The sequence below is a fragment of the Arvicola amphibius genome, chromosome 12 (genome assembly GCF_903992535.2).
Source record: "Arvicola amphibius chromosome 12, mArvAmp1.2, whole genome shotgun sequence".
Classification (NCBI taxonomy): Eukaryota; Metazoa; Chordata; class Mammalia; order Rodentia; family Cricetidae; genus Arvicola; species Arvicola amphibius.
Window position 1 is genome coordinate 153,534,992 of NC_052058.2, and position 22,959 is coordinate 153,557,950.

Here is a 22,959-nt window from a genome sequence, read left to right on the forward strand (position 1 = left end):
ACCCCTCCCCTCAATCTAGATCCCACCCCACCCTAAGCCCCCCTTAGGGTAGAGCCTTGTGAAGGAGCTCACCTGCTCCTGTGATGTGGCCTGCTGACATATGTTTCTTCATGAGAGCAGTTCAGGCAGGGCATGCTAATTCATGTCTGTAATCAGATGGCTGAGGCAGGAGGATCGCAGATTGGAGGCCGGCCTAGGCTACATAGTGAGATTTGTCTCAAATTAATAACCGTGTGGCTAGTAGGGTGGCTTGGCAGGTGAAGATGCTTGCTTGCCACCAGCTCTGACAGCCTGAACCCAAGTGCTGTGGCCCCGAGTGTGCTCACACGCTTACACACACACACACACAAGTAAATAAATGTCAAATAAATCTGTCTGAAAATCTTCCCATCATTGCCAAAATTCACAGCTAAGTTATATACACAAATATTTCTAAACCACAAATATTTTATACTAAAATCTATTTCCATAAATAATTTTAGAAATTATTTCAAAGCAGCCAAGCCTGTAGCTGATGTGACTTCATCATTTTCCTAGCCAAGCAGGGGACTAGGCTGCTGGAAGGGACCTGGGACATTTCTCATTTGTCATTCTGTGTGTGCTTGACTGTCACCATTGTCAGGGCACCTGTCTGCCCCTGGGGGCTTAAAAGCAACCTTCAGGTGGGTGAGCTAGTGACGGTTATCGTCAACAAAAAAAAGAGAGAAAGATTAATGTCAGAGTTGTCGCTACTAAGGGTTATTGCTATTTTTTGTTTAGTTTAGTTTGAAGTTTTGATTTGAAGGTTAGATTTGATGGAGAGAGAGGTTTCTAAATGGTTTTAATTTCTGTAGCATTTCAAGGATTAAAGAGCCAGGGACTAAAACAAAGCTTCCTTCTGGGAAATAGTGAGAACACACCTTTCCCTGGTCAGACTGAGCTGGTAGGGTGCAAAATCTGTCCCCGTGCCTCTGTGGGTGTAGGAAGAAGTTATACAGAAGGGTGGGGTGGAGGGGATGGGCAGAGAGATGGTGATGGGTGATGGCAGGGTCAGGTGTGGGGGGGTGGACAGAGAGACCGTGATGACAGACCTTTCCACAGGAGGGAAACAAGACCGTATCAAAGAGAGCCAAGGCTAGGAAAGGGGCTTTTTATTATCCTTCTCATGTAGAACCTCAAAATGAAAATGCCGGTTAGAGTGGCCGCCTCCATCAGCAACCCAGAAACTCCATGTCAGAAGGAAGCATCAGGTCATGAAGATTTCAGGCTCAGGTGGAGCTCAGATGGAGTCTCTGTGTCTCTCTCAGCTCCAGGTGCTTTGGGTCATGTTTAAAATCATGTGTCTAAGGACCCCGCCGCACCCAGGCACCCAGATGCACTGATGGCCAAGTCTTTTCTGTGACATCTGCATCTCTCCTCAGGTGCCTTTACCCCTACCTGCAGCATGGACAACAACCTCACCCTCCTTGTTGGAGGGAAACAGATGGGTGGAGTAATTTTTTAAAGCATATAATTGAAGCTAATATACTTGATAAAATTTTAGCAAAACTTCTTACTACAACAGTCTTATTAAATGGAATATATGTCTACAAAGAAGCATTGCTCATTTCTTATTGTTTCTCTTTGACATATGAAGTATATTTTAATCACATTTTTATCAAGTTGGTATTTTTGACTCAGAGATAACAGATTCATGAAGTCATTTGAGGGTGTTGCTTGTTTTTTTTTTTTTGCTTGTTTGTTTGTTTGTTGTTTTTGTCGAGACACGGTTTCTCTACCCCTGGCCGTCCTGGAATTTGCTTTGTAGACCAGGCTGTCTTCAAGCTGCAGATCCACCTGCCTCTGCCCCCAAGTGCTGGGTTAAAGGTGTGCGCCACCGCTGCTGGCTGAGTGTCTTTATTACTTTTCTTACGTTTTAATTTATTGTCTGTGGAGGGAGGCCAGAGGTGGTCACATGTGTGTACCATGCTGAAAGCAGAGGTGGCGGAGGACGGGTTGCTTGAGTTAGCTCTCTCCTTTCACGGTGTGAGTCCTGGGGATGGACTCAGGCTTCCGGGCTTGTCACTCCGTGGCTGACCGATTGTCATGCTACCCCTCAGCTGAGCTTCTTTAGCGATGAAGCAAGTGATCTCTATACTGCGCTTATTTTCCGTTCACTCTCTCTTTTCTGCTTGTTTGCTTGCTGTGTGGCTACAAATTTTCTCCCTGCGGGGTTGATATTTTCAGTTTGAAGCATTGGGGAAGTGGAGGCCTCCTAGGGGCTTGAGTGAGTATAGAAATCCCAGGGAACCATGGCTCCAGGGAGCATTCTTTTTTATTACAATGTCTTTCTTAAAAAAATAAAATCCATTTTCTCTGCTAGTTACAACAACAGCCAAAACAAAACCAAGATGCTAGCAAAGATCATCTCGGTCTACGTCTTCTCCAGTAGCACTCCTGCTGGCCAGATCTAGCTCCTTGGAATGAGGGAGGGGTGACCGTAAACGGGGAAGGCGGCAGCTTCAAGTGCATTTGTATACATAGTGCTTGTTAGTTTCATCCCTGGGTCCACATGGCAGTTGGCGATGCCTGATGCGTTTCTCCCGGCTCTCTCTTCTCCCTTGGGTGGAAGAGTTCCTGAAGCGAGGACCGGAGCAGTTAAGGAGGGAGCAGATAAAATGGAGGCACATGGAGAGTTGTCACCTCTCCTCGAGCCTATTTACATTTTCTTGTGAAAAGGAATTCACAGTTATCAGATGGGAGTAACCTTGCTGAAGGAGTTGTGAGTCTGAAGACTGAGCAAGGAGCAACTTGAAGGATTGGAAAGTAACAGGCTATGGAAAAAATTGTGTGGTTCCTCGAAGCCCCTGGTGTCTACTAGAAGTTAGTAGGTGTGAATTTTTAATTAATGGTATTGCACTCATGCTCCAAAATGCTCAATTAAGAGGCAGAAGCAGGAGGATTGTGACTTTGAGGTATACTTGGACCGTAGTATATTACAGGGTAGTCTGGGCTATAGAATAAGATCTGTCAAAAGAGAATAGAATAGAATAATTTATTGGTTCCTTGTCTAATTTTTTGTTTTACTCTAATCATCCAGAAAGTATCTCTGACATGTCTAGACTTTAAATTTTAGTTGTGCTGATCAATTTTTTCTTAGATTTATTTGTCTGTTTATTCTCATTTTTACCTTTTTTTTCCTACAGGTTTGTCTTTATGTTGTGTCTTCACCTCTCCCACAAACAAGGTTTCTCTGTGTAGCCATGACTGTCCAGGAACTCACTCTGTAGAACAGATTAGCCTTGAACTCAGCTAGATCTGTCTGCCTCTTCATGCCAAGTGCTGGGATTAAAGATGTAGAGATGAATTCTTAATTCATGTGATGTACATTGTTTTATCCACTGTTAATTTCCCTATATAGAAGTTCTTAATTTGTTCGCAGTGTGGCAGATCCATCTTTGCCGCCTGTTTGCAGTGTGGCAGATCCTTGATGCTGTTTGTGTCATAGACAAGAAATCTTGTCTCAGCCTAGTCACGGAGACACTCTTCTGTGTTGCTTCCTGGGGCTTTAATGTCTTACCTTTCCCCTGAACTTAGTTTTGTACATGTTGTGACATTCAACTAGTACTTCTTTCAGTGTGACAGTCCCATTGACACAGGGCCCGTGCAGGGGAAGGCTCCTCTCTTCTAACCCTAAATCCAGAGGCCACACTGTGTAAGTGTACTGAGGGATTTTGTTTCATGGGGAGAGTTATTCTAATACCATTATGATTTATCTACGCTGTGTTCAAATAAGTCTTAATGTCTGCTCTGAAGGCTCCAGCTATGTTTTTGAAGATGATCTTTGGTAGTCTTGATTCCCATTTCCCTGTCTATCTAGAAGTCAGTTTGTCAGTTTGTATAAAACTCCTTGGATGAGGGGGAGGCAGAGTCAGAGGGCTGGGTAATGTATGAGATTCTAGAAGAGTAAATTTAAATAATTAAATATAAAATAATAAACTCAGAAGTTTTTTTTTCAAACAAACAGAATTCTTTGGATCTGTTAATAAGTATAAATCAGCACATGCCAATGCAGGCCCTGAGAATCCATAAATATGACGTCTCCACACATTTATCTGGTTACTTAACATTTCTGTCCTATTTGGGATTTCCAGCATGTATGCCTCATTTGTCTTGTAATACACTATCTCCAGTGTTGGGTGTTTGGATGTCTTCACAGATATCTCCTCCCCCTTGTTCTATATATCTGTGTCTAGCAGAAGAAAATGAAATAGACTTTTATATCCTCTCATGTTCTCACTGTAGTCACTGTGTTCTCACTGGAGTCCCTGTGTTCTCACTGGAGTCATGTGTTCTCACTGGAGTCCCTGTGTTCTCACTGGAGTCATGTGTTCTCACTGGAGTCCCTGTGTTCTCACTGGAGTCATGTGTTCTCACTGGAGTCCCTGTGTTCTCACTGGAGTCACAGTGTTCTCACTGGAGTCACTGTGTTCTCGCTGTGGTCACTGTGTTCTCACTGGAGTCACTGTGTTCTCACTGGAGTCACTGTGTTCTCACTATGTTCTTGCTTTAATTATATTCTTGCTGTAGTCACTGTGTTCTCGCTATAGTCACTATGTTCTTTCTCTAGTCATTATATTCTTGTTGTAGTCATTAAGTTCTCACTGTATTTTTTGTTTTCACTGTAGACCTCATGTTCTCACTGGAGTCATTATGTTCTCACTGTAATCACTGTGTTCTCAATATAGTCATTATGTTCTCACTCCATTTATTGTATTCTCACTGTAGTCATTATGTTAACACTGTAGTCACTGGGTTCTCGCTGTATTCATTATGTTCTCACTGTATTCATTACATTTTCACTGTAGTCACTGTTCTCACTGTAGTCATAATGTTCTCACTGTAGTTATTATGTTCTCCCTGTAGTCACTGTGTTCTCACTTAGTTATTATGTTCTCACTGTAGTTATTATGTTCTCACTGTGGTCACGGTGTTCTCACTGTAGTTATTATGTTCTCCCTGTAGTCACTGTGTTCTCACTGGAGTCACTATCTTCTCACTGGAGTCACTGTGTTCTCACTGTAGTCAATGTGTTCTCACTGTAGTTATTATGTTCTCACTGTAGTCACTGTGTTCTCACTGGAGTCCCTGTGTTCTCGCTGTAGTCACTGTGTTCTCATTGTAGTCACTGTGTTCTCGCTGGTGTCACTGTGTTCTCACTGTAGTCACTGTGTCCTATCTGTAGTCATTGTGTCCTCACTGTAGTCACTGTGTTCTCACTGTAGTCACTGTGTTCTCACTGGAGTCACTGTGTTCTCACTGGAGTCACTGTGTTCTCACTGGAGTCACTGTGTTCTCACTGGAGTCACTGTGTTCTCACTGGAGTCACTATCTTCTCACTGGAGTCCCTGTGTTCTCACTGTAGTCAATGTGTTCTCACTGTAGTTATTATGTTCTCACTGTAGTCACTGTGTTCTCACTGGAGTCCCTGTGTTCTCGCTGTAGTCACTGTGTTCTCATTGTAGTCACTGTGTTCTCGCTGGAGTCACTGTGTTCTCACTGTAGTCACTGTGTTCTCACTGGAGTCACTGTGTTCTCACTGGAGTCACTGTGTTCTCACTGGAGTCACTATCTTCTCACTGGAGTCACTGTGTTCTCACTGTAGTCAGTGTGTTCTCACTGTAGTTATTATGTTCTCACTGTAGTCACTGTGTTCTCACTGGAGTCCCTGTGTTCTCGCTGTAGTCACTGTGTTCTCATTGTAGTCACTGTGTTCTCACTGGAGTCATGTGTTCTCACTGGAGTCCCTGTGTTCTCGCTGTAGTCACTGTGTTCTCACTGTAGTCACTGTGTTCTATCTGTAGTCACTGTGTTCTCACTGGAGTCACTGTGTTCTCACTGGAGTCACTGTGTTCTCACTGGAGTCACTGTGTTCTCACTGGAGTCCCTGTGTTCTCACTGGAGTCATGTGTTCTCACTGGAGTCCCTGTGTTCTCACTGTAGTCACTGTGTTCTCACTGGAGTCACTGTGTTCTCACTGGAGTCCCTGTGTTCTCACTGGAGTCATGTGTTCTCACTGGAGTCCCTGTGTTCTCACTGTAGTCACTGTGTTCTCACTGGAGTCACTGTGTTCTCACTGGAGTCCCTGTGTTCTCGCTGTAGTCACTGTGTTCTCATTGTAGTCACTGTGTTCTCGCTGGTGTCACTGTGTTCTCACTGTAGTCACTGTGTTCTATCTGTAGTCATTGTGTCCTCACTGTAGTCACTGTGTTCTCACTGGAGTCACTGTGTTCTCACTGGAGTCACTGTGTTCTCACTGTAGTCACTGTGTTCTCACTGTAGTCATTGTGTCCTCACTAGTCATTGTGTTCTCGCTGTGGTCACTGTGTTCTCACTGGAGTCACTGTGTTCTCACTGTAGTCATTGTGTCCTCACTAGTCATTGTGTTCTCGCTGTAGTCACTGTGTTCTCATTGGAGTCACTGTGTTCTCACTGGAGTCACTGTGTTCTCACTGTAGTGACTGTGTTCTCACTGTAGCCATTGCTTCTCACTGTAGTCACACATCCCTGCTTACCTTTGGGTATTCATTTGAAGTATACACATATGGATTGTGACATCTGTAAAGTGACAACTATAGTTTCCCTTCCTGTCCTTTTGTGTTTTCTCTTTGTATTTCATTATTCGGGACATGTGATACAATGTACAGAAATGAGGACAGCAGCCTTCCTTCTGGTGGCTGTCATTGCAGGGCAGAGCTCTCTGTGTGCACAGTTTATGTGAAGTTGGCTGTAGAATATCTGAGATCTTACCTAATGGAGTTTGTCATTATACCATACAAGTGTAAATGGAATTCATCAAAACTTGCTGTGTCTTTGTGATTTTCTCCTTTTCCCTTTTTGATCTGGTTCAAATGCTAAACCATCCTTGCTTTCTATTATAAGTGCCATTCAGGCATTATTACATTTTAGAATTTATTATTATTCTGCTAAACATAAATCTATGTAATCTTTTATATATCCCAGTAAAGCCCTCCTAGTCCTCCTGTAACTGAACTTATTGTGATACTTGTGGGTGTTGCCTAAGATGGGCCACGACAGGAAGAGCCGGGGCTCGCTGTGTGGAATGTACCACGCCATCACCGTTCTCTCTGTCTAGACCAGGTACACTGCGGCCAAAGGCAGCGTGGTCCAGTTCTTCTTTTACCAGCCCATCAGCCACCAGTGGAGACAGACTGACTTCTTTCCCTGCACCGCGACTTGTGGAGGAGGTAAGGCACAGACTCCATTCTGGGATACCCAGGGCAGAGAGTCAGGATCCACACATGCCTGACTGAGATGGACTGTCTGACTGGGGTAGAAGGAAGCATCTTGCGTGTGCTAATTTCAAGGTCCTGGTAGACAGTTGAAGAAGGGTGGGGTCAAGTGTAATCCAAGTGCCCATATGGAAAATAAAAAGGGTTTGGGTAGACACTGGTCTGCTTGGTGTGGAGACACAATAGCCTGGGATAGATGGGGAGACAGCTACAGTCAACACCAAAGTGACTCTTTCTGAACCGAGCTTTTAAACAAGAGAGTAGGGATTCGAAACTGGTGCCAGCCCAGGATCCCCAAGTTACTGGGTTCCCAGAGAATGAGGGAAGGTTCCCTGTGCATACCAGTGATACTGGGTACTTGAAACCAAACCAGTTGTATACCCAGAGGTCTTGGTCACATACCTCACAGTCTGAGAAAGTCTGTTGGTATTTGTTTTATGAATGGCTGAGGTAAAACTTAGCAAGGGTTTCACTTCATCAGGTGGCATGGCCAGGCTCTAATTATGTTGCCCTTCTGTGCCCTCTAAGCCGTCCTCTATCCCTGTGTGAAGGATACATCTTGGGTTGGCGTCTGTTTCAAAAGTTAGAATAACTCTTAGCTCAGCCCAGCCACAAATCATTTCTTCCCTTGAAGATTACAGAATAACACCCATTGCGAAAGTCAGGAAGGGAGGGGCTCCTGGCCTTTCTCCTCTGAACTCTAGGCATATGGAAGAGGACTCCTTGGGCAGTGTCAGGTTAATGAATATATAGATCAGATCTTCCTGGACTCAAGTTTCCCTTTAAAGGAGATGCTGGCTCTCTTGTGGGGAAGTACCGAGTAGCCCTGACCCTAGTGGGAGCCTGTGTCCTTAGGAATATAATAGGAACAGCTTAGGGATGGGTCAAGGCCCTTAGAATGAAATAAAAAAAGTGAATTTTTTCTGAGTACCAGCCAGTTTGTTTAGTCACATGGTGATGGACACTCAGTGATGATCCTATAGGCATCTGTCTTGGGGTTTCTATTTCTAGGAAAAAAATACCATGACTAAGAGCAATTTGGGGAGGGAAGGGTTTATTTCACATCAGGGTCCATCATGGAAGCATCTTGGGCTGGAACTCAAAAGAGGCAGGAACCTGAAGGCAGGAACTGATGCAGAGGCCATGGAGGAGTGCTGCTTACTGGCTTGCTCCTCGTTCTTAGAGAACCCAGAACCTCCAGCCCAGGAGTGGCACCATCCACAATGTGCTGGGTCCTCCCCCATCCATCACTAATTAAGAAAATGTCCTACAGGCTTGCCTGGTCTCATGGAGGCATTTTTTTCAGCTGAGGCTCCCTCCGCTCAGATGGCTCTAGGTAGTGTCAAGATGACACAAAAGTAGCCAGGAGAGCTTCCTTCGGAAACCCCAGCATCAGCAGCACCAGCATGCAAACTCTCAGACCCACCTCTAGCTCCTTAGGCAGAACTCCGGGGATGGCTCTGCTGTGCTTCACAGGCGCCCCAGGGTTTCATGGTGCCCTCTGCATTTTGAGGGTTACTCTCTAGAGCAGTGCCTTTGGCTATCGGCTAGAGCCGCAGTGACATCACCTTCTTTACCTTGCATGTGTTACCACCCTAAGTGGCTGGAGGAGTTTTCTTTCCATGGGTGTTTTAAAACTTAAACATATTTAGAAAAAAATAACTTAATCATAACTCTTGGCATAGGGAGGAGTGATTTTCTCTGGCCACACAGAACACAACCACAAAGACAAACGCAGTGAAAACAGAACTGTAGTTAAAAACACTAACTTCCTGCCAGCTTGAACCTTCTCTGGGCTTACTATCAAGTTCTGGATTTTGTCAAACCTGAAGCACTTGTCTGCTTGTTTGGTTTTTGACACAGGTTCTCCTGTAGGTCAGGGTCTCCCCAAACTTGCTATGTAGCCAAGGACCATGAACTTCTGGTCCTTCTATGTCAACCTACCAATGGCTGGGTTATAGGCAGGCATCACAATGATCAATTTTTGTAGGACTGGGGATTGAGCACAGGGCTTTGTGATGCTGAATCAACATGTTACCAACTAAGCTACATCATCTATCCCGAGACAGGCAGTTTTACGGGCAACAAAAGCTTCTTTAGATCTTCCATCAGTGACTCTGCACCAGGCTCCAAGGAAACATAGAATCCCTGAGCTCTCCCCAAGCCTATGCAGGAGAACCACTCTTAGGAATGGAGAGTCTGAGCTAGATAAACCTGGACCTTAGTGAGCCCAGGTTCTCTGACGTTTGCATGCCAAGTTCACAGTGAGGGTAGCCGGTGTTAGGGCTGTGGTCAGCGATAGGATATTTGCCTCGTGTGTACAGTCTCTGATCCTGTCCCAAACACCACAAAAGGGCAGCCTGGCCTAGTGCATTCAGGAATAGTGGAGACTGAGGAACAGACCCACTGGTCTGTCTCTCTTTGAGCCTCCACTTCCCATCTGTTGATGGGATTCTCTTTTCCTGATGGCGCTTTGTGTACCTGGTACTCGGTCACTCAAAGTCCTCTGCTGTAGTCAAAGCTCCACCCCCCTTCCCCCCCCCCCCCCCCCCCCGCGCAGTCTTAGGGACACTGGTGCTGACTATGCAGGACTCAAAGGACACTGAGGAGAGCTCCGGAGAGCGGGACAGTATATTATGTCGAGTCCTACATCCTTAGGTAGGTAGGTCACAGGTCCAGGGAAGACAACCGTACCTCATGGGTCCCAAAATGATGGATCACGAAGAGATAGTGGGAGCTTTTTAATTCTTACTCTGACGGGCTTCTCTTTCTTACTTATTCCTAGTCTCTCACACTTAGCTTTTCAGAGAGACACACACTTCTGTTTGAACTCCAAAGCCAAGGAGAAGCCCTTCACTCTAGGGGAGACATTTTACAACAGGTTTCGGTATAGTTCCATTGATCAAATTCTTGGGAGAGCTGTTTTCCATACTTTGATGCTCACAGAAAGACGATCCATCCTTCTGGAAGCATGAGTGTACACAGGGGCACCTCCCAGTGAGATCAGCCCCAGCGGGAAGGGAGGCAGAAGAACGCAAAGAGGCTGCGGGGGCTGCCCGCTCTGTCCCACACATTTGTTCATAGTACTGAAAGACAATCTGCCTTCTTTCTTCACTCTTGGTAAATCTCTAAACTGCAATAAAATTAGAGAGGAAAAGGAATTCTCTCCCTAATTATAAACACCTGTATGACCTCTATCGAGTCGCGTTAGAAGAATGTTTTCAGTTAGGACACATACTTTTCTCTGACTCAAGGAATTGTAATCTTATTCCATAGTTGTTTGGGGGAAATAAAAATACATCAACCCCATACAGAACACACCGCCAAATTTTAATTATATTAGTAATCAAACCTATGTGAGATTGTATGACTGGCATGCCAGAGATTTTTTTGGATAATGAAGGAAATCAGTTGGTCGGTCTCTGAGGCACCGAGGGTACTGGAAGGATTGCCTGCTCTTGTCTGTAATTACCCACACGATACACCCGAGATTGTCTGGGAAGTCTCTGAGACTGCCACGGCCATCTGATAGTGTAGTCTTTCTGGCAGACACTGGCACCAGAGTAGCGTTTTATTGACGCCACTTGAATTTTCATTCTTGTGGTTTCGACCTTGCTTTTTGTAATGCGTGCCATTCGGTCCCCTGGTCCTCTGAGGTCAGCTAACTTCCAACCATGTCTTGTAGAAAGCTGCCTGGAGATTTAGAAAGCCAGATTCCTCTGAACAATCAGGACTTGAAATGTATTTTTAGACCTTTACACCAATTGGCAGACATTGAGAGATTAGCTTAAGTGTTTTATTTTATTTTATAAAGCTCATTTTAGCTTTGAAAAAAAATTACCTTATTTAAAAAGAAAACAACAGTTGATATGGCGTGTAGCAACAGGAAAGCCAGAGTCAGCGCTCTTAGCAAAGGAAAGGGTCCTTTCTTGAGCTATTTTTTTTAGGTTTACTATGCTCAGTACCTTGGAATGTTTGCTTTCCTCAAAGGAAAAAAAAATGGTTCAAATTGGATTTGTGAAAATCAGCAGTGAGTCTTCATTCCTTCCCATTTGAAAGCCTGTGTGGTAGAGGAGGTAGGGAGTTGCCCTTGGGTCCTGCCGCTACTGAGAAGCTAATTCCCCAGGCAGCAAGGTGATTGACCTTGAAGGTGTCCTGGCTACCTCAGGAGAGCAGATGAGTCAACAGAGCAGAGGCAAACAGTGGACTGTTGTGAAGGGAATGCCCAAGAGTCAGCTCTCAAAACACTGCAGACTTTACAGTGTAGAGGAAAAAAATACTTCAGTGCAAAATAGTCCAAGGTTCAAAACATTTTAAACATCATCAGTGCTGGGAGTCTGGGTCAAGGACGGTGAGCTCACTTGGCGTGTCCGAGGCAATGTGTTTGCTCTCACAGCACGCAGATATATTTTCTAACTTAATCAAGTTTATACATTTAATCATAATATAATATATTGTATATATATATTATATGTATATATGTATTATATAGTATTGATATAATATACAATATATTATATATTAATATAATATATATATAAATCAATTGAATTCAAAGCATGCACCCCAAACAATGTTATACAAGACAATTTTATACTTGAGGACATATAACAATAAATCAGAACAGGTATCTGGCAAGAGGAAGAAGATGGGAATGGGCTCTGCTGTAGGAGAATAAGGGGTAAAACAAGGAAACAGGATGGAGGGAGGGGCTACCACAGTGATTAGGAACAGACAGGCACAGCCTGAGAACCATGAAGAACCAAACCATACCAAGGTTTGGACAGTCCCTAAAGGACCCTAAAATTGACATCTGTAATGTGCATCAATAGACCATGGTCAGTTCAAGCATTTGTATTTGGCCACTGGTTTTAGCCGTTTAAGAAGAATCTGAGACTCCTCGAAGAAGGCACCCAGGTCCTGGGCTCCGGTTGCACTTCTTTCTGCCTTAATTACCATGAAAAGCCCCGGGACCCATGTTCGGTAATTTTCACCTGGCCCTCTGTGTGTCACAGAGCTGAATACCATAGAGACCACGGGGCAAGGTTTCTTAGAGAGGAGGACGAGCACGTGGTCAATACCTTTGCCAAGCAGGTGCCCAACTGATGCAGCTTGCATCCCTGCCCCTCATCCATCCGTAGGTTATCAGCTCAACTCAGCCGAATGCATGGACATCCGCTTGAAAAGGGTGGTACCTGACCACTACTGCCACTTCTACCCAGAAAATGTGAAGCCCAAACCGAAGCTGAAGGAATGCGGCATGGACCCGTGCCCGTCGAGGTCAGTGCCACTGCCCACACGTTCCAAAGAAACGTGTCGACTCCGATTGGGGCACAGTGGGTCTCTCAGGTGATGTGCTTCTGGTTCACGACTTTTGAACGTGTCCCGGTGGCAGGTCACATTCACAACCAGTTAGTGGGAACTAAGACATGTTCGCTGATCTGGTTCCTTGGGCTAGCTCTCTCTTTTCATGGGATTATGTATCCATCCATAAGATCTTTGTATATGAAGCCTTTTGGAAAATTCTTTGAAACACATGTATCAAAGATCTATACATATATGGATCTGCTAGGATAATCCATGCATAGTCCGTCAGTCACAAATATCTCCCACTTACTGTTTTAGGCTTATAACTGGGTCACCCCTTACCACATCTTGACTTTTGAAGTGATCACATTTAATTCCATATAAATAATGCATTGTGCAAGGAAGCAAGCAGTTTCCATGCCAAAGCAGAAAAGCTATGCAGAAATTGTTCTCCTGCATAATTTAGTACCTGCTGACTTGGATTGTCTAGGCAAGTTTCCTGGCTCCCCTACAGTATCTTAAAATATCAGCCCAATATCAATCCCCTGGATCCTCCAGCTTCCTTCTAGCTGGCCAAGGCCACAGCGTGCAAGCGGGAAAAGCAGCTTTGTCCATGGCTCACATCTCTCGTACTATAAGCCTATTTTCTGTAATTTGGCTTGAACATCACTATTAACAGAGACCTTTTAAAGGATGGTCTGAAAGCAGAGTGGTTCTCCGAAGAGAAGGCCAACACGGCATGTGTTCAGAGCATCAATATATCAGTATAGTGATTTTTAAAATAAAGTAATAGACTTATCTAAATGAAGAGAATTTTTCCTTTAATTAATATGCCATTAGTTCTTTTTTCATTTTTATATTCAACTGGAGATGGCCTGTGAGCTGAATTGGTTGAGTGGCTGATGAGTCACTTGGCAGTTTTGATTTTCAATTGGAAAGACTTCTGTCTTATGGGATATCAAATACAGGCCAGTCAATAACAAATGTGTCCATTGAGTTTTTCACAAGAAACCTGTATTAGTGAATGATCACATGTGTTGGATGGATTCAGAAAGTGGTTTTCCCTCTGGTTCCCTTTGCAGTGATGGATTTAAAGAGATCATGCCCTATGACCACTTCCAACCTCTTCCTCGGTGAGTCAAAGATCCCCTTCCTTTTAGGATGGATGCTAAGTGTTTTGAAGGAATAGTTATTTTCCCTTTTATAAAGTTAAACAGCAGCAGGCTTAATGATAAAAACAAAAAGATGTATTTAAGAATGAGATGGAACGAGCTGCCTTTGGAAAGTTGTGTGTGGACTGCTACTACCCATTGCCAGGGACATTCAGCTTGTCTTGAACAAGTATCAGAAAAAAATAAAGAAAGAAAGAACTAGAGCAGTGGTCCTCAACCTTCCTAATGTTGCGACCCTTTAATGCAGTTCCCCATTTTGGAGTGACTCTAACCATAAATTATTTTCATTGCTAGTTCATAACTGTAAATTTGCTACTATTATGAATCATAATGAAAAAAATCTGATATGCATGAGTATACTGATATATGACCCCTGTAAAAGGGTCATTTGACTGCCAAAGGGGTCATGACCTACAGGCTGAGAGTCAATGAACTAGAGGCATTGCTCAGAAACTTGAATCTTCTTTGTTAGCTAGATGACCAGTGTCCCTTCCCTCCCTCCTGTCCTTGTTTCCTTCCTTTCTTCCTTGCTATTTTGTTAGAAACAGGATCTCATGTGGTCTAGGCTGGCCTCAGACTATGTAGCTGAGGTTGCCTCAAATTCGTGATCTCCTTGCCTTTACCTCCAAAGTATGAGAACCACAGGCGGCAGCACCATGACCAAATAGTACGGTGCTTTTTCACTTTGACATTCTATGATTTTCAGTAATAAGGTCCATTAGTACTTTATAGTTGAGAAACAACTTAAAAGTCCCTTCACACTCTATATTCTAATTAGCTCAATCTTCATAATGGCCCTTTGCAGGCTAACTAAGGTGGATATAAAGTCCTAGGAGACTTAAGTCTTGTGTTCTTTCAATAGAGCCATGACTTGATACTACAAAGTCACCCTTTCTGAAAGCCCTTGCATGCTTGAAACAAATGAACATACATTAAATAAATAATGTAATTTTCTTTGTTTGCTTTTGAGCTGGGAACATAATCCTTGGACGGCGTGTTCGGTGTCCTGTGGAGGAGGCATTCAGAGACGGAGTTTCGTGTGTGTGGAGGAATCTATGCATGCAGAGATCTTACAAGTAGAAGAATGGAAGTGCATGTATGCACCCAAGCCCAAAGTGATGCAGACGTGCAACCTGTTTGATTGCCCCAAGTGGGTGGCCATGGAGTGGTCTCAGGTGAGATTTGAGAGCATGACACTTTTCTTAAATCTGAGATTTTCATGACTGCTATGTACCAGAAACTTTACCGGATCATGGTTTAGAAAAGTTGTACATTGGGGTCTGAGGAGATGGTTCAGTGGATAAAATTCCTGTCATGTGTCTTAGTTAGGCATCTTATTGCTGTGAAGAGATAGCATGACCAAGGCAGCTCTTACAAAGGAAAGCATTTAATTGGGTCTGGCTTACAGCTCAGAGGTTTAGTCTGGTGTCATCATGGTGGGAAGCATGAGCCCTGTAGGCACACAGGGTGCTGGAGAGTTCTACATCTGGATCTGCAGGCAGCAGGAAGTGACAGTGACACTGGGTGTAGCTTAAGGAACTAAGACCTCAGCCTCAAAGCGACCCCTTCCTCCAGTAAGGTCACACCTCCTAACAGTGCCACTCCTTATGGGTCTATGGGAGCCATTTTCTTTCAAACCACCACATTCCACCCCCTGGCCCCCATAGGCTTGTAGCAATATCATAATGCAAAAATGAATTAAGTCCAACTTCAGAAGTCCCCATACTAGATCAGTCTTAACAATGTTTAAAAGTTCAAAGTCTCTTCTGAGACTCATGAAATCTTTTAACTATAATCACCTGTAAAATCAAAATAAAAAAACCATATCACATACTTACAACATATAATGGTACAGGATATGCATTAATGTTCCAAAGGGAAGGAAAAGGAGACCAGTGAGGAAATATTGGACCAAAGTAAGACTAAAATCCAGCTGGGCAAACTCCAAACTCTGCATCTCCATGTCTGATGTCAAAGCATTCTTCAGAATTCCTTTCGGCTTTGCTGACTGCAGCACACTTCTTTCTCTTGGGCTGGTTCCACTCCTGTTAGCAGCTCTCCTTGGCAGGTATCCCATGACTCTGGCATCTCCAACATCTTGGGGTCTCCAAGGCAATCCAGGCTGCCCCTTCACAGCTTCTCACAATGACCTCTCTAGGCCTTCATTCAGGGACACCGCTGACACATGCCCGGCCTCAGTGGCCTTCCTTAGTCATGCAGGGAGATTCCATAACCCTTTCCTCTATCCTTGACTCTAAAGCCAGAAGCAGAGGGCCGGCTGCCAAGTCCTGCTGCTTGCTGGTGCTGGAATACGACCCTCTCACACGATTACCTTTTCACCAGCTTTCTGTTTTTGATGATTTCCCTCACTACCTAAGCTTGACTGTCCTGGAACTCATTCTGTAGACCAGACTGACCTTAAATTCAAGAGAGTCCCCCAGCTTCTGCCTCACTAGTGCTGGGATTAAAGTGTGCAGTATACTTACATCCTGCTCTAAGATTCTCTTTCATTCCCTTTCACAAGTTGGAAGCAGAGTTGGGTGGGATCTTTCCCTGAGTCACCACTCCCTTTATTGCATTTAACATCAGGCTTTATCTGATCTGTTTAATCTCCTGAATACAGGAGTTAGCTCCATTCTTCTTTCTGGTGCCCCTTTTCTCTTTAAACTGTATATTTTGTATTTTTTTTCTTGCTCATATTGTTTCTTTCCATTATAAATCTTCATAAGCGTGAACACAAAATTGTTTCTTTCCATTATAAATCTTCATAAGCGTGAACACAAATAACCATACAACATGTGCTTGCATGCTTGTTATCAATACATGCAGGATAAACTCAAAAGTCTTACTAGATCTTTACGTGACTCGAAAATAACACCATTTATAGGCAAGAGTAGCTGTCAAATCATAAATAGATATTAAGAATGCAGCGTTAGATGCTGACAACACAAAGTGCAGGAAAAGTCAGGGGAAAGCAAAGCACAGTGTTCTGTGACTTCACAGTGTTGTTAATCTCTTACTGTGTTTAACTTTTAGCCAGGCAGTGGTGGCACACGCCTTTAATCCCAGCACTTGGGAGGCAGAGGCAGATAGACTTCCATTAGTTCAAGGCCAGCCTGGTCTACAATAGCTAGTTCCATCTACAGATACATCTACGGCAGCTTGTATGTGTGTGTGTGTTTGTACGGAGGCAATGGATCAGTGTTGGATGTCATCCTCGGTCACTTTTCATCTTCCTTTGTGACACAAGTTCTCTCGCTGAACTTGGAGCTCCCTTCTTCAGCAAGGGTGGCCAGCAAACCTCAAGAAGCTTCCTGTGCCCATCCGCCAGGGATTACATGGTGCATCCAGGCATGCCCAGCTACTTACAAAGGGGCTGGGAACTCAGACTCTGGTCCTCATGCTTGCCCAAGGACGTTACTGACTGAGCTGGCTCCCCATCCTCATACTGTGTGGCTAAATAATCCCTGATGGTCTCTTTCTAGGACAGCTCGGCAAGATGACTGCAGATGGAACGGATAACTTAATCCTCTGCAGTGCCTGGGTGAAGTAAATCTTCTTGCAGTCACTGTTTAGAAGAGTTTCTCTCAATTTCACAAATCTCTTTGGGTAATATCTTATGAAAAAGCTTAAGCTTTAAAAAGCCAGTATCAAGTTTCTTTCATATTTGATTTGGAGCACGGGAAATTCTGCACATTTGCTCTTCTTGTGTGGTAAACTCATCTTAAATACCTTTGAACTGATAATTATCTGGGACTGGAGAGATGGTTCAGTGGCTAAGAGCACCTGCCATTCTTCCAGGGGACCAGGGTTCAATTCTCAGCACTCACAAAGTGGTTTAGAACCTTCCAGGGGATCTCACCCCCTCATCTGGCCTCCACAGGCACCAGGCACAGGCAGAAAAGTAGCCATACCCATGAAATAAAATTAAAATTAAATTAGAACAAAGAAAATTATAAGGGGACTATATAAGAGAGACCTGAAACACAAGTATCCCAGAAAATCAACCTCCATTTCCTTCTTATGTGGAGTTCTTTGTACGTAACGGTCACGCAGAGCCATAGTTCCCCTCAGCTTGTTAAAAATGATGACTTTGTACACCTGGTTCAGGTAAAGCTCTCCCACTCATGGGCTCCCCCACTTTTCCCCAAAGTGCACAGTGACTTGTGGCCGAGGCTTGCGCTACCGAGTGGTTCTGTGTATCAACCATCGTGGGCAGCATGTCGGGGGCTGCAACCCACAGATGAAGCTGCACATTAAGGAGGAGTGTGTCATCCCCATCCCGTGCTACAAGCCTAAAGGTAAGCCTGAGAGGTGCTGCAGCTGAAATCCCATCGGGTCTTCCAGCTCTCGTTCAGTACCGGGCGGCTTCCATCCCCACTTATTTTCTTCAGATTCTTTTGGTGACAGTTTGCAAGAGATCTGACTAAGGAAGGTCGACAGGCGTGATTTGTAATCTGGCCGGGAAACTGGGTTGCTGTTGATCGTCATTCACACAGGGTGGTTCTCATCTGTCTAGGTTCGGGCTCACATTTCATGGTGGACATAAAATATTTTCCTCATGCAGTTCCCACTGTCAAGAAAAAGAAAGACGAGGAGGAGAAAGAAAAGGAGAGGAGGGTGAAAGAAGGGACCGAGGATCAATAACGGAGGGAAAGGAAGGAGGAGTCTGCTGTTCTCGCGCCCAGAACAGCTCTTGGCCTCCTTCTTTGCTCTCGAAAGATGTGGGTGCCTCTCTACGGCAGTGCCCCTTGACAGAGGCATGATGGCATTAGCATGGTCTCAGTGCATGGGATGAGGGAAGACTTAGCTGGGACTCTGGGTCTCTGCCTTTAGAACTCCTCATTTATTCCGTGCGGATATGCAGAAATTAACGACTAGCAAGTCTTGATCACCTTACAGATATTTGCTCCCCACCCCACACTTATTTCTCTGTGCCTATCCTTATGACAGAGATCTTCTTGACAGAAAAAGACAGCCGGAGAGCTGGCTCAGCAGGTAAAGGTACTTGCCAACCCCGGCAACCTGGTTTGATCCTTGGAACCCTTGTGGTAGAAGCAGATGGATTCTCTCTGACCTCCACATGAGTGCTAACATGTTCAAACACACACACACACACACACACACACACACACACACACACACACACGTAAATAGATGATAGATGGACAGAAAGAAAGATGGATGGATAGATAGATAGATAGATAGATAGATAGATAGATAAGGTAGGTAGGTATAAGTAGGTAGATAGATGATAGATGATAGATAGATGTGATTAAAAGGAAATGGAAAAAGATTACTCTCACCTCTTTGTAAAGACTTTTCCTAAGTATTTCAATGGTAAAATTCTTCCTTGGTTCCTTCTTTATGCAAACAGCCCCACAGTTCATCAGTCTACATGTATCTGACTGAGCCCATCCTATAGAAAGATCAGTAGCTGCCAATCATTACAGGTTTCCATCTCAAAGCCTTTGCTTATTACCGCTGGCATCAACAGGGCTTCCATAGACATGTTCTCAGTGTCTTTAATCTCCAAAGTCTTCACTCCGCAATTGGATTAGTTCTCTCCCCTGTCATGGAAGCCTCAGAGGACAGAAGGGCATAGCAATTGTCCCTTCCATGCCCGTGTAGATGTTTTTCATTTCCCATGGTAACAATAGGATTTGAGTAAAGCCACCCACAGGCTCTCATCTTTCCGTTTCATTGGCCTCTAGATACTTGCTTTTCTCCATTAATTCATTAATTCGAGAGACAAGAAGGATTTGCGGCAAAGGAAGACTCTGATATTGTTGGACTACTAGCTTCAATATGAGACGAGCAGAAGGGGTGTTGAGTTATATAAGGCATTTGTATGTTTAACTTTTGGATGTTCACCCGCATTCAACTATGTAACAGGGATCACTTTGGCTGAATTTTGTACTGTGTTGATTTAAAAAAAAAATAGCAGGGATTTTATTCATTCCAGAAGCAAATGTACTATGCATTTGAAAAGTATAACCCCAATGTGAACAAACTCTGAGGCAATAACAGGCGTGTATCAAAGTTCTTAATTATCGATAACAACAATTGTTTACTTTCTTTTTTTGTCAGAAAAAAGCCCAGTGGAAGCTAAATTACCTTGGCTGAAACAAGCACAAGAGTTGGAAGAGACCAGAATAGCCACAGAGGAACCCAAGTGAGTCTGGGGCCTTTTATGGACACAATCGGGGCACAGCCAGTTTGCATGATATATGTCATTTTTGTACTCATTGGAGTTCAACGATACATTTAGTATCCAAATGACCTGGATTTACGGACTCCAGAGAGCCCGGGCTGGCTAGGGAGTCTCCTTATTTCACAGTTCAGCAGTCCTGCCTTGGCAGTGTGTGTGAGAAGCACGGAAAAGATTGTGCTCTTTAACTCAAAGCAGACCCTTGTGCTCTCGCAGGGATGAGTGGGGATAGTTCTTGGATGTGCACATGTGGTTTAACTGAAGACCATCATAGTATTGTACAAATAAACCCATCGTCCTGAACCTAAGTCATGGCCAATCTCTGTAAAACTCATGATGCTGAAATACACCAGGGTGGCCCGAGAAGAAGGCCCAGGGCTGCTAGGACCCAGAGAGACAGAGAGTGTGGTACAGCGTGGACCAGACCTACGAACCACCCCTGTGAACCCTGTGGCCTCATTGTTCAGTGTTGGTGGCTCATTCTTCCTTGTATAAAGGGGACAGGCTGGGCCTGACTCTCCAGGGTCCATTCCAAGTCAGAAATTAGCACCTACCATCTACATGGCATGGGATGAGGCCGGCTTATAATGGTGTCAATGGACTCGCAGAATTAAGAGCAAATCAAAGCAGCGTTCTTGAGGCAGAGAGAGAGAGAGAGATCCAGAGAGAGGAAGGAAACAGAGAGCCTGAGCTGGCTAGGCCCAGGAGTCCGTCAGAACAGCAGCACCCATGATAGACCGGAGTAATTGGACAGGACAGCTGATCCCACAGTGGGCAGTTGAGTCTGGAGTGCTGACAAGCTATCTGCAAAGAGAGCGATTCACAGATGGGACAGGAAAGAGGACCTCAACAGCCATCTGGCTCCTTTCCCCGAGATGTCAACTCCAACCCGTTTCTTTTACAAATACAGAGAACCAAGTAGAGAGAAACGGCCTTGCGCAAGGCCCGTAGTTCCTAATGGTGGCTCTCAGCTCCAGCGTTCATGGTACCATAGCCCGTTTCCCAGTCCACAACGCTCTGGGACTCTTCTTTATAACCACTCAACGCCTTCAGCAGAGGCGGAGGTCACTACAGTGAGGTACAGCCCACTGTAGTTGAACAACACAAGTTCTTTATTGTAGCTCAAGTCGCTTCTAGCTCCATCTGCAACTCCCACACTTGGAGAGATTTCGTTCTCTTGATCCAAAATATAGTTCCTTCTAGTGCCTATTTTCTGAAACAGACATGTGTATGCTATATTCTGTGCTTTCCTAACTTGAGAGAAACCTGTCACAGGGCCTAAGAACTTGTCTTTTCTAAGCCCATGATCCTCAGCGTCTCAGCACTTTTCCCAGGCTGTGGTTTCCAGGTCCCTTACCAACCAACTTGCTCCTCTTGTCTGAATACTCCACTCCTGTTTGTCACTGTGCCCAGCAGGGAGCCCCAGAGGGGTGTGGACGCTTTAGCTCTCTTAGGTGAAGCAGGCTGAGAGCCCTGGCTTGCCTCAGCTCAGGCTTGACCCACTGCTTCCCCACAGGTGGGCCTGACTCCCACCACAGACGGAACTGTGGATGCTGCAGGTGAGTGGCCCCAGGGCTGCAGCATCAAAGACATCAGAATGCTTGCTTGGGATCCTCGGCCACACTGACCTTCGTACAACAGGCTGACACTGCCCCACCCCACCCCTTCCTCGGCCTTCCCTTGCCATCCCACCTACACTCCATGTGAATCTTCTTTTTTGAAAGAGTTTTAATGATAGAGAATTTCAGACCTCCAAGAAGGGCAGCACAGGGAGCGAAGAACCCCCATGCATCCACAGTGAGCCCCTCAGGGCCACACTGTGCATCCACAGCCTCCACTGACCGAACACAGTGCATCGTATCAGAGTGCTCACGTGGTTCAGTGCAACTCTCTCTAAAAGGGAAACGAGCTTTAAAAAAAAGTGACGAGTTTAAATCCGGTCCCCAGACCGCTCCCATCACGCTCATTTAGGCTATTTTTTAAGGTGCAATGACGTAGGTCCTGGTGACTCCCATTTATAATCGAAGCACTCGGGAAGGATCACAGCAGGAGGATTGCCATGAGTTTGAGGCCAGCCTGGGCTACACAGTGAGTTCCAAGGCTACTCTGAGCTACAGTGGGAGACACTTTTACAAACAAACAAGCAAGCTAAAGATGTAATAAACTCTGGGTCAGGCGTATTGGAAGTGGGGCACCGCCATTCCCCCGCTTTTGTGACAGTAACGCATTTCCCTCTTTCTATGGGTTTCCATTCAAGCACAAGGCTTGGCACTTTAACCACTTGGAAGCGTACAGTTCAGCATCACTGAGAACACTCACACTGCTGTCTGACCTGCCCAGAGCGTTCTCGTCATTCTCAGCTTTAACTCTGTGCCTGTGGAACAGAGTCCCTGTTACCTTCCCAGCCCCAGACTCTGCTCATTACTGTTCTACTTTTTGTCTATGAATTCAGTCAGGAGTAGCTTGTTGCATTTGCTGGCCTTGAACTCGTGACCCTCTGATTTCTAAGCGCTGCCCTACTTGGCATCACTTGCATGTTTAACGAGTACTCCGGGCTTCTCCGAGGCTGCTTAGGTTTTTGTCAATTGGACACAAGTTAGGGTCATCAATTGAGAAAATGCCCCCATCAGATTAGTGTAAGCAAGCTTGTGTGGCATTGTCTTGATTAATAATTGATGTGGAAGGGCTCAGCCTGCCGGGGGAGGCAGTGCTAACCCTTCAGGGTGGTCCTGGTTCGTATAAAAATGCAAACTGGGCAAGCCGTAAGAAGTAAGCCAGTAGGCAGCATTCCTTTGTGGTCTGTGATTCAGTTTCTGCCTCTGGGTTTCTACCCTACTTGGGTCCCTGCTTTGTCCCTCAATGACAGACTGTAATGGGGACATGAAAATTTAACCCTTTTCCTCCCCAAGTTGCATTTGGTCCTGGTGTTATCACAGAAATAGAAAAAAACGCTTGGCTGTGAATACAAATTTTGAAGCTAGCGGGACAGGTAGTCCTT

At 44.8% G+C, this 22,959-nt stretch overlaps 1 protein-coding gene across 1 annotated transcript in view; it reads left to right on the top strand.

Moving 5' to 3' along the window:
- Window positions 1-22,959, top strand: part of Adamtsl3 (ADAMTS like 3) — a 204,916-nt gene that overhangs the window by 114,194 nt on the left and 67,763 nt on the right. The window contains exons 11-16 of the mRNA XM_038313431.2: window positions 7,115-7,226; window positions 12,413-12,551; window positions 13,661-13,711; window positions 14,721-14,925; window positions 17,904-18,051; window positions 19,841-19,925. Coding sequence (XP_038169359.2) covers window positions 7,115-7,226; window positions 12,413-12,551; window positions 13,661-13,711; window positions 14,721-14,925; window positions 17,904-18,051; window positions 19,841-19,925 — 740 coding nt within the window. The remainder of the gene's footprint in view (window positions 1-7,114; window positions 7,227-12,412; window positions 12,552-13,660; window positions 13,712-14,720; window positions 14,926-17,903; window positions 18,052-19,840; window positions 19,926-22,959) is intronic.